The sequence below is a fragment of the Gossypium arboreum genome, chromosome 9 (genome assembly GCF_025698485.1).
Source record: "Gossypium arboreum isolate Shixiya-1 chromosome 9, ASM2569848v2, whole genome shotgun sequence".
Lineage (NCBI taxonomy): Eukaryota > Viridiplantae > Streptophyta > Magnoliopsida > Malvales > Malvaceae > Gossypium > Gossypium arboreum.
In genome coordinates this window covers 86188698-86203402 of record NC_069078.1, presented here as the reverse complement: position 1 = coordinate 86203402, position 14705 = coordinate 86188698, and the positions used below count along the sequence as shown (strand labels likewise).

The 14705-nt window shown below is 32.9% G+C and overlaps 3 protein-coding genes across 3 annotated transcripts; 1 reads left to right on the top strand and 2 right to left on the bottom strand.

The window, feature by feature from the left end:
- Positions 1–200: 200 nt before the first annotated feature.
- On the bottom strand, positions 201–3094 carry LOC108457171 (transcription elongation factor TFIIS-like). The gene is made up of 2 exons (XM_017756069.2): positions 2806–3094; positions 201–1574 (listed from the first exon to the last, which is right to left on the bottom strand). The coding sequence occupies exons 1-2, from the start codon at positions 2968–2970 to the stop codon at positions 639–641; spliced, it is 1101 nt and encodes a 366-aa protein (XP_017611558.1). The 5' UTR covers positions 2971–3094; the 3' UTR covers positions 201–638.
- A 4333-nt stretch (positions 3095–7427) lies between these two features.
- LOC108455001 (vacuolar-sorting receptor 1-like) lies at positions 7428–11073 on the top strand. The gene is made up of 8 exons (XM_017753631.1): positions 7428–7725; positions 9198–9887; positions 9979–10067; positions 10150–10219; positions 10309–10392; positions 10481–10566; positions 10649–10939; positions 11020–11073. The coding sequence occupies exons 1-8, from the start codon at positions 7428–7430 to the stop codon at positions 11071–11073; spliced, it is 1662 nt and encodes a 553-aa protein (XP_017609120.1).
- Positions 11074–12162: 1089 nt separating this feature from the next.
- LOC108454755 (uncharacterized) lies at positions 12163–14369 on the bottom strand. Its single transcript, XM_017753322.2, has 7 exons — positions 14138–14369; positions 13975–14052; positions 13708–13814; positions 13159–13236; positions 12886–12987; positions 12607–12688; positions 12163–12450 (listed from the first exon to the last, which is right to left on the bottom strand). Exons 1-7 carry the CDS (start codon positions 14286–14288, stop codon positions 12332–12334), a joined length of 717 nt encoding a protein of 238 aa, XP_017608811.1. The 5' UTR covers positions 14289–14369; the 3' UTR covers positions 12163–12331.
- Between the last annotated feature and the right edge of the window lie 336 nt (positions 14370–14705).

The window sequence follows — 14705 nt, the reverse complement described above, 5'->3', positions numbered from 1 at the left end:
GTTTAAAAGAAGGCAAGCGTTTGTAAATAAATTTTACTCCAACCTATAGCAGAGATCATATTCTCAAGTAAAATATGAACATAAGAGAGAGATTTTCTTCTTCCTCCAAAACAATGGCATATCGTAACAAGTAATCAAGAAGATCCCATCACATTATGGTAGAGGAGAAACCATGGGAATGATACAAAACTAACAACAACTGGAAAAATCAAAGGCATGCCTTTATAGCAGTGTTCGTTGGTACATTAAGAAATTAAGACGGCCTAATTCTACCACTAGCATCCTCCTTACCCTTTAGAATGACCATGAATGCATCTAAAAGGGTCATGATGAAAAAGACGTAGTTCACATGAATGCCTTCTACAACCAGAAACATACAAAGAAGACAAGTCTCCTGTTTTCCGGAACAATGGGAGGATATGGCAATCACCTAAGATGTGTAACAACTGAGTTATGATTTTGGCATAATCATCCCCCAAACACCTAGTTATCCCTAAGGAAGTCCCTATATAGCATATAAATATGACATTACACTATTATTTAAAATTCAATCCACAAACAAAGATGAACAGAATGTAGCTTCCAAGATGATCAACCTTACACCTTCACCGCATTGACTGACAGATCTCAGGATCCAACTAACAGAATTTCCAATGGTTGTTGCAGTTTACGCATGTTACATAGGTTGTCATAGGTTCATCTGCACTCCTTGTTTGCATTTGATAGTAAGTGGTCTTGCGTTGACCACAACGCCCACACTTAAATTGATCTGTCGTGGCCTTTGGTGCACCACCACGTTCACAATCAAACAGAGCTTTGTCTTTAATTTCTTTATTTTCACGTTGCCTCTCATCACTGGCCATTTCCTCTGGGGTCATAGTTATAAGCCTTTCAGGTTTCACATCGCCCAGAAGAACCTTCCTCCTTAAATCTGGATTCTTTGGATCCTTGATGTTGAACATTATAGATCTGTACTTAAATTTCTGGGCGCCATTTGATTTACCCATCTTCTCAAACATCACAGATTCAACAGATACAGCAACCCGGATAGGGTCACAAGCATTCACTTGATCCAGCAAGTCTTCATCAGCCTCACTGGGAACTTTAGACAAGGCCTCTACAAGAATCTCACGGAATTTGTCACGCAGAGGATCATTACATTTGACCAATGATGTCAACTTCGGAGGACCAGCGGGCGGCTGATATTGTTTCTTGACATTTGGTGCTTGTCTCTCATCCTTATAAATTGTTTCAATCTTCCCAGTATCTCCTCGGTCTCTCTTGTCAACCATTACAGTATCTCCATTTGATTCCTTTTTTTCAACTTTGATGGGTTTTACCGAATCACCTTTAGATCTCTCAACCTTCACAGATTCTGTATTGTAGAGTTTTTCAGACTTTACAGCACTTGGCTTAGGAAGTTTCTCAACCTTGACAGCACTAGTGGTGCCATTTTTCTTACTCTTGGTAGTCTCCTCAATAACAATTTTCTTCCACAACTCAAGCAAGTCAGAAGCCACAGTCTTGATTTTCTCTCTAGGATGCTTTGTGAGAGGTCGCAGCTTTTTTCCAACCTGTGTAATATGCAAGGAATTCAGTTGTTGTTTTTGAAATGTGCATATTCATCAACATAAATAAAACTAGAGACGAAACAACATGAGCAGCAGCAGATGATAATGACTCGGGTAAGACCTACTAACAGATTGAAATATGCCCCCGTTATTCTAAAGCTGTCACCAGTTTTTACTATAAATACAATGATAATCTTCAGTGCCATTGACCAACATCTTCAAGAAGTTATAACTAAACTACAACTACCAGCAATAATAGTTGTAATAGTTGGGAATCTTATGGCTTGTTCATGTACCAAAATTGCCTTTTTCATGTTAGCGTGAGACAGAATACAATTTTTTTCATGATAACTCTACATATACAAAATAAATTAAATAACACAGCTGCTCTAATTCATGAATAATTTAAAAAATTACAAAGTACAAAAAGCTTTTAACATGCTTGATTGGGAAGAAAATGAGATGCTAAATATGTGGATGGGAAATGAAGGAGAGAAACACTTTTAACTTGCTTTGTAAGAAAGAAAAGTGATAAAAAAACAAAATGTGATAGGTGGATGGATGGTTGAATATTACCCACCAACCAAACACAAACAAATTAGGGGTAGGGTAAATGAGGAAGGTCTAAGATATATCTATCTGTATGTATATGTTTCCTACGTTCTGTTTCTCCTAACTTTCCAAATAACCAGCTCTCTATCATTCCTTCCAGTTTGGAAAAAACAGGGGAGTCTTTGACAAAAACATCATACATTTAGGTCTTCCTATATTTAGCACTAGATGCAGTGCAATTTAACTGTCCTAAAAACCTAAAAGGCAGCATTGCCTCACTTCAGATTATTTAAACCGCAAGACATGCGAATCGAAATAATTTCCTCTGAAGTTTGTAATCTCCACTGCTACCATTTAGAATTAATAATCACTAAATTTATCCATTTATCTATTATGTGTGTGTGTGTGTGTGTGTGTGTGTGTGTGTGTGTGTGTGTGTGTGTGTGTGTGTGTGTATTCATTGCTTCCGCCTAAAGAAAAGATAAAGGTTAATTTCTCAACCAACCGGATAAAAAAATATTTCATAAAAAGGAATATATTTTTCCTCCTAACTTCACTCAAGAAATTTAACCTAGAGACAAATTAAAATCTATCTACCTATTTATCTAAAGATATATATAAGAGATTACTAATCCATCGGAATTAAAAGATGTATATTAATAGGGGGATGAAAGTGAGAAACCTGTGTAGAAACAAGAGTGTCATAAGTGACGGGGAAATCTTTAAGCTGATTCAAGGCGTCAACGCATCTGGAAACTTCGGGGGCGTTGGAGGAAACGACGTCGGAGGCGGCCAAATCGGCGGATTTTTTGGCGGCGTCGAACAAATGCAGCAGCTCCCTCTCCATTTAGGGCAAAGCGGAATAACCTAGAGTTAATCAAAGGTAAAAAGAGATCTAGAGGATTTTATAAGGGATGTTTTTTGACGAGAGAGCGAGAGAAGGAAGAAAAAAGAGAAAAGAAAAGAGAGGCTTTATTTTGGATCGAATAGTAAATATATGGATAAGGGAGGGGGGTTTTGGTAATAGAACCACATACGGATGAAACGTTGTTGTTATTATTCATCGATGATCAACGATCAGAATTTAATCAAAAGAAATTATCAATGACCACAATGGAATGGACGGCATGTGATGTGTGATCACCGATCGTACTCGTACATAAGTCCTGTCAAGCTTGTTTCGTTTCCTTCACTTGGGCTTTTTTCTGGACCTCCTTTGTTAGCCTCTCTATATCTCTTTTATTTTAAGCTGTATTTTTGCTAATATATACCGGATATATTTTATAATAAATATTTCATACATACATATACAATTTCATATAAATTTACAGCCTTATGTATAGATACATAGATATGTATATTTAAATTACATATAAAATAAATTAGGTATATTATGACACTTTTATTATTTACAACCTATATATTTATAGGCTTATCAACGAGATAAGCAGTTTACCTAATTTGATTTGATCAATTTTAAATAAGATAATTTAAATAATTTTTACGGATAAAATTCAAATAAAATTATAAAAATTATTTTAATTTAATTGTAAAAAATATAAATATAAATATATTTTATATTATATGAATAGAGAAAATATGACCGTTGCGGTTTTCAATTTTAAGCATAGAAATTATTTTCTTTTGAATTGCACCGTAATTTTACATGGTCCATAAGGTTATTTTTATTCATCCTAATAATGTTGTTTTAAGATTTGAATTTCAAAGTTGCAGGATTCACACGGCCGTGTGGCCAGGCCATGTGACTTACATGGTCAGGAGACATGCTTGTGTCTCAGGCTGTGTGGGCATTAGAAATATGGAGACACAGCTGTGTCTCAGCCCGTGCCTGTGCTCGTATAACTCTCTGACTTGGGTCACATAGCCAAGTTACACGCCCATGTGCTAAGCCGTGTGAGCATACTGACTTGCATTCTTAAGAAAATTTAGGGGAAATACGACCGTGTGGACGAAAATAGGTCATTTTCCAAGCCACATTTCTCACTCAATTTGACACCAACCTAGATTCAACATATTGCACATCAATAAGCCATAACAAAGCATTTAAAACAAACTAAAATCAAGTCTAAAACATGTATTATCATCGCATATAACCAATATGCCCTTAGGCACCTCAAATGACAACTTAAAAACATGTCAACCAAGTATTCAAACTTACCTAATTAATTTACCTAACAAAGTTACCAAAATTCACTACAATTCAAATACATACATACACATATCACTCATACTAACATTACAATGATACGTTATTCTCATACCAATATATAAGTTGGTTATTTAAACAAAATATTATTCATAATATTTACATAAATCAAACTTTGACCAAGACCGTATAAAAGCCTATACATGCCATATAAACCGTATTTAACATTTCAAAAATTACCGAGATAAGCTGGATTGTGTGACTTGAGTGTTGATCCGATCGTCCAACCTCTGAAAATTTACAATGACATTAAACAATACAAATAAGCTTAATGAAACTTAGTAAGTTCGATGAGTTAAACAAAAATTTTACCAAACTAACTATATTAAATCAAATAATAAAATTTTTCCATGACAATTCCCTGTCATTCACAATTTCAATCGATAAATACATCCTTATTTAAAATCAGTACAATAATAAATAACAAGTTTTTCAAATTCATTAAATAAATCACTTTACTGGGATTTTTCCATTCAAAGAAAGATTTACGGATAAGAGTACATCGTCAACAGAAGCTCATAAGAGCTGGTCCTCCCAAATACACTAACAGAAGCTTGAAAGTTGAACAGAAGCTCGTAAGAGCTTATCCACCCAATTATGCCAACAGAAAGTAAAACATGAGAGTTTGCAAAAAATACTGAACCCCGGTTTACTTGGGAATAATGCCGATATCTCCCTCCAATACCATCATACACCAAATTACAAATGTACTCAAATCTCCGTTCAATTCAAATCGAATATCCAATTCAATATTATAATTCAAACAAAATTCATTTCCAACAAAAAAATATATGCATAATACTAATCATCAAATTATACAAATGAAAATTTTAACTGTACGAATTTATCTGGACTGAATTGTAGTAATTGCAGAAGTTCAGGGACTATTTTGCTATTTTTTCTTTTTTACGAGTATCTATAGGATCTTGATCTAGAATATAAAATTATTCATTTATTAGCCTATATTTCATTTCCAATTCATTTTACAATGAATAATCTTTTATTTTTGAATTTATGCAATTACCTAAATTTTTACAATTTTTGTAATTTAATCCCTTAATTAGTTAATCTATCAAATTAACTAACTTTCTCCAATCAATAATCTACCCAAATATTCTAGGCCCTCGTACAACCCCTAATAAACTCAAAATTCATTATCAAACCCTAATATTTTTTCATTTTCACAATTTAATCCTAAAATCAATATTTAACAAAATCACTTTACAAAATCATCATACAATACAATTAAAGCCCCAAAACCATGTTATTCATAAAAAGAAAATCTAATAGTTATAAATGGTAACTTCTAAAATTTTTAACAAAATAAAAAACGAAGAACCAGCTTAAAGCTTCCTCCTATGGTGGTTTAGGCCGGAAATAAAAGAAGAATGCATAGATAACTTTCAAATTCCAATTTGTTTTATTTTAATTTCAAGTAAATTAGGATTTTGTGATTCAATCATTTTATTTTATTATTTTACTTTAACATGCCGTCCCACCATCTTAATTTAGGTATATTTGTTTCTTAAGTCATTTCTTATTTATTAATCAACCCATTTAATCACTTAATTATTATAATTAATAAGTTTGCACTTTTTAATTTAGTCCTTTTAATTAATTAACTATCGAAACATTAAAATTTTTCAACGAAACTTTAATAGCACCTAAATGACACTCCATAAATATTTATAAAAATAATTACGGCTCAATTTATAGAAATGAGGTCCCGATACCCTACTTTCTAAAATCACTTGACCAAGGGTATTACCACTCGAACCTAATAAATCATTATAAAATATGAATTACCAAATAAAAAACCTTTTTAAAACCATATTTGACTCATAAATATTAAATAATAATATTTACGAACATACTTGCTTGAATTTAGTAGCCTCAAAACAACTAAAAAATTAAACTGTTATCACTAAAAAATAGCAAGTATTATATGAACTTTTATAATGAGAATCACGATAATCAAAATATTATCAACTTTTAGATCAAAATGAATATTTTTAAACCATAGATTTATCAATTTTCCCGCCTGATTAAAGTAAAATAATTAACAACCGTTTTTTCTTTTTATTGACTATTTAAACAATGATATAAATTTTTTATAGAACTCTAAATTCAAATAGAGTATAGATTTGAAAAAAATAATAGCACTTATGTGATTATTTTACTCTTTAATTTTTTATTCAAATAGTTATTTTTATTACTAATTTGAGGATAAATATATGATGTGTGCTCCAAGGTTATTGGAATTGGATTGAGAACCGATCAATACATTGTTTTGATGAAAGATGTTGAACTGGTACAAATTGGTTGAATCAAAATTTTTTATTTTCAATATAATTTTTTATGATTTTTAATAATTTATTTAATCAAATTTGACCAACCGATCATACCAAAAATCAGTGACCTAATGAATTTGATTACAAAAACATTGGTATCTTTATAAATACATTTACTATTTAACAGCGTAAATACATTTGAATTTTTATGGTTTTATAAATGAAATCTTTTTGTTTGAAATTAAACAGTAATTGAAAAATATAAATTTTAAGATATTTTTATACAATAAATGTTAAATTGTTACCATTTAAACTTATTTAATTCTTCTTAACAGTATAAAGATTAAATTAATCTTTTTAATAATAGAAGAACAAATTTCATCCTGTACTAATAAAACAGGGACTTCTGAGGTACTTTAACCTGTAAATTTCGATAATGGATGTCGTAATTTTGGGTGCCACCTGCTCTAAGACCGAGCAATGAAAAATAAGAAAAAAAATGCATGCATTTTGAGTGATTCCTTAAACGACACAAGACTCGTCGTCGCTAATTAATTACTGAAGAAGACTTTGTTGTTCTCGTCATGTATGATAAATCGATAACATTATATGCCAAAGCTCAAACATTGGATTTATCAAAAAAAAAAAAAAAACAGATACTTTGGAACCCTCTTCAGACTCCATTTTTGTCCTCTCTGGGATCTTAAAAAAGTTGATCACTGTTATGCTAAGTTATTGATTGTAAGATTTGGTAATCTTTGAGCAAATTTTGTTTTTGAAGGAAAGATGAGAGAGAAGCTTAGGGTATTAATTTGGGTATGCATGTTGTTATGGGGGAATTGTTTGGGCAGTTTTGTGGTGGAGAAGAACAGTTTGAAAGTGACATCGTCGGGGGAGTCAATCGTAGGGGTTTATGATAGTGCGATTGGGAGTTTTGGGGTTCCTAAGCACGGTGGAACCTTGGTGGGTAGGGTTGTTTATCCTGAAGCAAACAAACGTGGATGCATCAACTTTGATCAATTTGGCATGTCCTTCAAATCAAGGCTTGGTGCACTTCCCGTTGTTCTCCTTCTTGATCGTGGAGGTCTGTTTCTTTCAATTCTATCTTTTGAACCCATCAAAGTTATATGATAATTTTTTTTTAGATGTAGATGCTTTCCGTCGAAACTGTCTGAATCTTTTTGAAATTTTTTTATAGTAAAGAGACAAAAATCAAACATAAATATCCCGAGAATAATATTTTCATTGTTGAAATAATGAGATACTCCAAAATAGATACTCACCCTCAACACTACTTAACTGAATATCAATGCGATCGAAAAATAATTAAAAATACTTACATAAATTTAAAACAAAATCCATACCAAGTGAGTTTGAACTTTAGACATTATAGTTTTTAACTCCTCAAATTTATCATTTCAACTAAAATATCATTTATTTTACATGATTTTTATAAATATATCTTTACCCATTTTGTGAATGTATCATTCTAATATTTATGTACTACAATTACATTAAATCTAAATAAATACGAAGTCAAGCCAAATCAAAACTCTAAATGGAGTATTGTTTTTATATCTCGTAAGACTTAAATTGATACTTTACTTAAGAAACATTGAACTGTTTACAACTCAAGCTACTAATCATTAATAGTTGGAATTTATATTTGTTGAAAATAAAATTTCATTTTCAGCAGCTCAACATTATCTACTACATAATGTTTGATCTTGCATTAAATATAAATTTTAGACCAGTCATTTTTTAATCTAAATTTGAAATCTCAATCTAATTAACTCTAATATTAATTTAACCACAAAAATTAAAAACTAAAACACCTCTAACTTTAATTTAAAGATTCAAATGATAAAATCCAAAATGATCCTTACTTGAAATAACTCCATTACAAATTCAAATAATTTGTACTTAAATGAGCCAAACTTCAAAACAATCCTAATCTAAAATATTTAAAATTTTTCAAATCCTAATTAACTCAATTCAAAACTAACTCTCTCCGTTCAAAATTTTTAATATATTTTATATCCATTTTACAATTTATGTTTAGAGTTTGTAATTTTTCTTTTCAGCAATGTCACCACCAATTTACATTGTTTTTAAATATGTGACTACATTATACTTATATAAGCTATGTTGGGAGTTGGCATTTGTTAAATTTAGTATTGCCATTGCCTTCTGTGTGGATTTAAACTAGTATTAGGTCTTTGCCAGACTCAGCCTAGCCCGGCCCGACTCTGGGGGTCGTCTGGAGGTGCGGCTGCTTAAGGCTCAAGGTTAAAAGGGGTTCAAAATATTATTTTTCGATTTTTAAGTGTCTCAATTTTTTTTTTAACTTTTAAAAGTAAAAAAAAAGTTACCAAAAATTATTATTTTTTTTAGCTTTTGAGCTCTCAATTTTTTTTTTTATCAACTTTTAATAAACTTAAAACTCCATTTTATTATTTTGACTAGGGACTCAAAAATGTCAACGGGCTAGTTTTTTATTTTCTCAACTTGCTTTAACTGCGCCTGCTTAATATCATAATGTTGCTGTTGTGGTAGATTGCTTCTTCGCCTTGAAGGCACTGAGTGCTCAGCAAGCTGGAGCTGCTGCCATTCTCATCGCCGATGACCGTAATGAGCCCTTGATAACCCTGAATACCCCTGAAGAAACGCCTGCTTTTGCCGAATACGTGCAGGACATCGCCATTCCATCAGCTCTCATTACTAAATCACTAGGTGACAGAATCAAGGAGGCCCTTAGTAATGGGGACCATGTTGATATAAACCTTCACTGGAGGGAGTCTCTTCTACGTCCTGACGAGCTGGTTGAGTACGAGTTTTGGACCAACGGCGACTATGAGTGTGGGCCAACATGTGACAGCCAGCTCGAATTCATCAACAACTTCAAGGGAGCTGCTCAAATACTTGAGCAGAAAGGGTACACTCGTTTCACCCCACATTATATGACTTGGTATTGCCCTGCATCTTTTATTTTGACCAAACAGTGCAAAACGCAATGCATCAATCATGGGAGGTACTGTGCTCCGGATCTCAAGCATTATCCTAACAGAGGATATGACGGTAAAGATATTGTCATTCAAAATCTTCGGCAAGCTTGCCTTTTCAAAGTTGCAAATGAAAGTGGAAAGCCATGGCTTTGGTGGGATTACGTTACAGACTTTGCGATCCGCTGCAAGTGGATAGACAAGTACACTAAAGAGTGTGCAGATAAAGTTATCCGATCTCTCGGTAGGTTACATCTTTATGCATAATGAACTGTAAAAATGTACTAGCTGTACTTGTACACTTCAATTGCTTTTTATTTCTTCTTAATTTGTAGGTATTGATGTTACTAAAATCGACGACTGTATTGGAGACATCGAGGCTGATGCACAGAATCCGATTCTTGAAGCTGAACAAAAAGCACAGGTCATGTTATTTTTTAAATTTTATACCATCTTTGTTTATACCTTGGCATTGAGAGTCTGACAGGCTGTTATTTCGGTTTCAGATTGGGGAAGGCTACCGTGGAGATGTTACTATGTTGCCAACTCTAATGATAAATAACAGACAGTATCGAGGTTCAAATACAAATTTACTTTCATCGTTGTCGGCTACATGATTGCCTGAATTACCTTGCATAACCGGTGCCTTTTTCTGATGGATTTAGGGAAGTTGGAGAAAGGAGCTGTTCTCAAGGCAATTTGTGCAGGTTTTCAAGATGCCACAGAGCAAGCGATTTGTTTAAGTGAAGGTTATCATCTATTGCACTCGATTTACGAGCATTTTCTTCTTGTGGTCACTTATATAGACAATGATGAACTTGTATTGTAAATGAATAGTCTTATCGGATATAGAAACCAATCGGTGCTTGGAAAACAACGGTGGGTGCTGGGAGGACAACATTGCTAACATTACTGCATGCAGAGTATGTTCCTTGTAGGCAACTTCTTGTTACATCGACTATATGTTCAATTTAACCTATTTGCTAATACCTTTTTTGCTTTTAGGATACCATCCGTGGACGAGTATGCGAGTGCCCCGTTGTTAACGGTGTGAAGTATTACGGAGACGGTTATACGCATTGCGAAAGTAAACATGTTTACTTGACAAGAAAGAAACCTAGTTTACAAAATAGAGACAGTGGTTATACGTATTGTGAAAGCAAATATATTTCCTCGATGAGGAAGAAACTTAGTTTACAAAGATGTAATCCTGGTGAGATCGTCGTTTGGGCAATAATTCTCGGACTAGGTGTTGCTGGAGCTGCTGGATATGCCTATTACAAATACAAAATCCTGGTAAGATCGCTGCTTCGGTATTTATTTTCCCTTAGATTAAAGGTTTTAGAGTGTGAGGTGATTTTCGTTTGTTGATGCAGACCACATGGATTCCAAGATTTGCACAATACTCGGCACTGAATAACAAAGCATAACAATGTTTACCGATGACCATTAAGTTACCTTTTATCATTAAGTTTATGTGTAGTAATAATAATAATAATAATTTCAGTCGGTTGCGATACGTATATAAAAAAATGGTTAAAGCTTTGTATTTGGCACGAGATCGTATGACACTTATTCCCTCACCTCTATTATTAAATAGAAAAGAAAATAAATATTATTTTTCATTTTTATCCAAATTCTATCTAAAATAATATAGAATATCATGCTAGTAAAAGTAAAACTATTAAATAACTATTCAAAAACCAAAATTTTCTAATATTAAGCATACTTAATTCTACTTAACTAGACCTAATTATGGACCGGGTCATCCAGTCCGGTCTGAAGGTCCACATGAAAAGTAGGAGGATTTGAATAAAAATATAGGCTCGAAAAATAAGCTTGAGCAAAAACGAGACCCATTTTCTAAACAAGCCGAGCCAATGGTAAGTTTTTACAAATCTGCTGCTTTTTGCTATTGTTTTGTCACTATTTTGGTGTCGTTTCGCTATTATATTACTACTACTTTATTGTTATCTGTTGGATATTGTATAACTCTTATTTTATTATTAATTTTGCTACTCTTTTAGAGATATGTACTTGCCAAGTTGCACCTATCCTAGTGTTATTTAAATATAAATAAATTTTTTAAATTTAATTTCAATTTGTTGAGAACATTTATTTTAATGTTTCTAGTGTATTTAATGTATTATATTTTTTAAATTTATTTTTATATAAAAATTTTAATATAAAAAATATTAATACAAGCTGACCGGACCAAACCAAACTCGAATTTTAACATTTTTATCTCACCTGGACTTGAGTAAAATTTTAAATCATTTTTCAGGCCGAACCAAACCCAAACCTAAACCTAAAAAGGACTTAAAATTCTATTGAGACTCAACCCAAACCTGGCCATGATCACCTCTTCTTATAACCAAAACAATTAGTAATATAAATTCAGTGGGTAAAGAATTGTGTAATAAAATTGTCACTTTGTAAAACCACACTCAGATAACAACTAAAAATCCATAAAAAAAAAAAAAATCAAAATGATGCACAGAATATAAAACCATATAATATTTGAAATGGCCGCAACCTCTCACCAATCCACTAGGGTAGGGCTTGGTGCAAATTCCTCAAATAAAATTTTTAGGGTACAACAATCTGGCGTTGTCTAATCTTAATTTACATAAAGAAATACACTAAAGAAAAAAAAAGGCAATTATAGCAATTCTCGAAGCCAAAAACTTATGCACGGCTCATATATTGCCCAGTTCTTGTATCCACCAATATTTCATCACCAATGTTTACGAATAGCGGAACATTAACCACTGCGCCTGTATCAACAGTTGCAGGCTTCGATCCACCTGTCTCGAGATTGTTAGATAATGTCAAACAAAACCCAAAGTCATCTATGTGTCGGACAAAAATGCCAGACATGAATACTTCAAGAAAAATGAAAAGTTCAAGTAACATGAAGGACCATGAACATATTAGACCAATAAGGAAGCATATTACATTACCTGAAGCAGTGTCACCTTTGAGACCTGGATCGACGTCGACCACAGTAAGCTGAACCGTGATGGGGAGCTCAAAATCAATAATCTACAACAAAGTGTAGACAGTAGACAGATTAGCATAATTTACAGTAATATGTTATGCTAATCTTTGCTGCTAATTACCAGATACAACAATCTGCACATATACAGGCATACGGTACTCATAAGACGTTAAGTATACATACAATGCAGATGTCTGCTATGTAACAGAGGAACTATACGTGTGTGCATATATATGTAAACCTTTCCGTTCCAGAAGAGCAAATTGCAGTCCATTCCCTCTTTCAACCACTTCGTCTTGTCACCTACATCTGCCTCATTTAGACGGGATTCTTCGAATGTGTTCTGTAAGAAATTAAAACATCATTATAAGCCTGATTTTGCAGAAGATTACAAGTTACTGCATGAACTATATGGCATTGCTTTAAATTTTCATTTGATGGGTAAAAAAGGCACAGCTCTGGAATTGAATTAATATTATCTATCTAACAGGCATATGGTTATAGTGGAAATTACCAGGTCCATGAAGACAAACTGGGAACCATCTTTGTATGTGAACTGCTTCGATTCCTTGAAAACGTTTGCCTCCTCAATCTGTAAAAACAAGTGCATAGGCATGAACAGAAGAAAAAACTACAAGTATTCATAAAGGCTTTGTATTCAAATCAAACAAAGGAGAAATGGCAGCAGTATATAAGATACTGGCAAACACAAGGATCCTTCCAAGTCCAATATTTTTAAAATGACTTAACTAACTCTATGAGAAACTCCATAACCTATTTTCATTCTACGGTGCTAGAACTCTTCATTTTTCTTTTAAGTGCCCATAACCGACACATGAATAAGGGGATAAAATATACAAGGATGCTCCAAATATATTGAAAAGCTTAGAAAAATCTAACCATACCCGTATTGGATATATACCTGTATCATACATTCAGACCCGAGTCTCAGTAACATAGCTTTTATCCTCTAAAAGCTACTAAAAGTGTAAGCTGAAATAGCAATGTATAAGGGCTGACAGCTAAGCGATACATCAATTTAGAATTAGAGATCGAATATTACCGTACTTCCAGCTCGAAACGTTTTCTCCACAGTGTTTCCAGTGATATAATTGCGCATTTTGGTCCTCACAAATGCAGCCCCTTTTCCAGGTTTCACATGAAGAAACTCTACAAAGAACCAGAATTTCATATCAGAAAAAAACTATAATCAACCACATTTCATACAAATTAAAATACCCACTACTCCGTACTCAATAACCAAGCATATAAACAGAATAGGAATTAATAAATTGTAGAAACAACTAGAAAAAACAAAAAAAGTAAGTACCCAAAATTCGCCAAGGAGCACCGTCAACTTCAAGGTTAGTACCCACTTTGATATCGTTACTAGTCAAAGCGTAAATCCCTGAAACCAAATTAAAACACATTATTATAAAAAAGGGTGTTTCAGAAATGTATAGGAAATGAAGGGGGTAAAGTGGAAAATGTACGGAGAGTTCTGGGAGGAGATTGGGTTTTTGGAGAAAAACGCATTGGAATAAGCACTGGTTTTGAAGAGAATTTAAGTGAAGATGAAGTCCGGAAGATTGAAGTAGCTGATGAGATACTGAAGGTTGCAGTTCCCGCCATCGCCATAGCCATGGCTATTTGGGAAAAAGCTTGAGAAAAGAGGAAATGTCTCCGAAAATTGAAGTGTTTCTTTGTTTAGATAAGGCATAAGGGAAAGGGAAGGATTGGGCTTTTTGCTTTTCTTTATTTTATATTGGTTTGGGCTAAAAAGCAAAACCTGTTCTTTCCTGCTGCCCAAACATATGTTTTGGGCTTCTGTAATTTAAAAAGGTTAAAATTGCTGTTAGTCCCTGTCTTTTAATAAAATTTAAGATTTAATCCTTATATTTAAAAAGTTAAAATAACTAATAATTTTATTATAAAAAATTTACAATCTTAAAAACATAAAATTTAATAATATAATATTTATGAGTTAATTAATAAAGGATTCTGATATCAATGATATACTATTTTCTTATCAACGGTCCACCATTATCATTTTACATTGTT

What these genes read in the sequence shown, in the direction of transcription:
- LOC108454755 (XM_017753322.2), bottom strand. Translation starts at nt 14,288, where the DNA reads ATGGCTATGGCGATGGCGGGAACTGCAACCTTCAGTATCTCATCAGCT. An exon ending in AGTTTGTCTTCATGGACCTG is followed by an intron (nt 12,988 to 13,158) that starts GTAATTTCCACT and finishes AATTTCTTACAG; the next exon opens with AACACATTCGAAGAATCCCG. An exon ending in TGCTCTTCTGGAACGGAAAG is followed by an intron (nt 12,689 to 12,885) that starts GTTTACATATAT and finishes ACTTTGTTGTAG; the next exon opens with ATTATTGATTTTGAGCTCCC.
- LOC108455001 (XM_017753631.1), top strand. Translation starts at nt 7,428, where the DNA reads ATGAGAGAGAAGCTTAGGGTATTAATTTGGGTATGCATGTTGTTATGG. An exon ending in TCTCCTTCTTGATCGTGGAG is followed by an intron (nt 7,726 to 9,197) that starts GTCTGTTTCTTT and finishes CTGTTGTGGTAG; the next exon opens with ATTGCTTCTTCGCCTTGAAG. An exon ending in AAGCTGAACAAAAAGCACAG is followed by an intron (nt 10,068 to 10,149) that starts GTCATGTTATTT and finishes TTTCGGTTTCAG; the next exon opens with ATTGGGGAAGGCTACCGTGG.
- LOC108457171 (XM_017756069.2), bottom strand. Translation starts at nt 2,970, where the DNA reads ATGGAGAGGGAGCTGCTGCATTTGTTCGACGCCGCCAAAAAATCCGCC. An exon ending in ACACTCTTGTTTCTACACAG is followed by an intron (nt 1,575 to 2,805) that starts GTTTCTCACTTT and finishes CATATTACACAG; the next exon opens with GTTGGAAAAAAGCTGCGACC.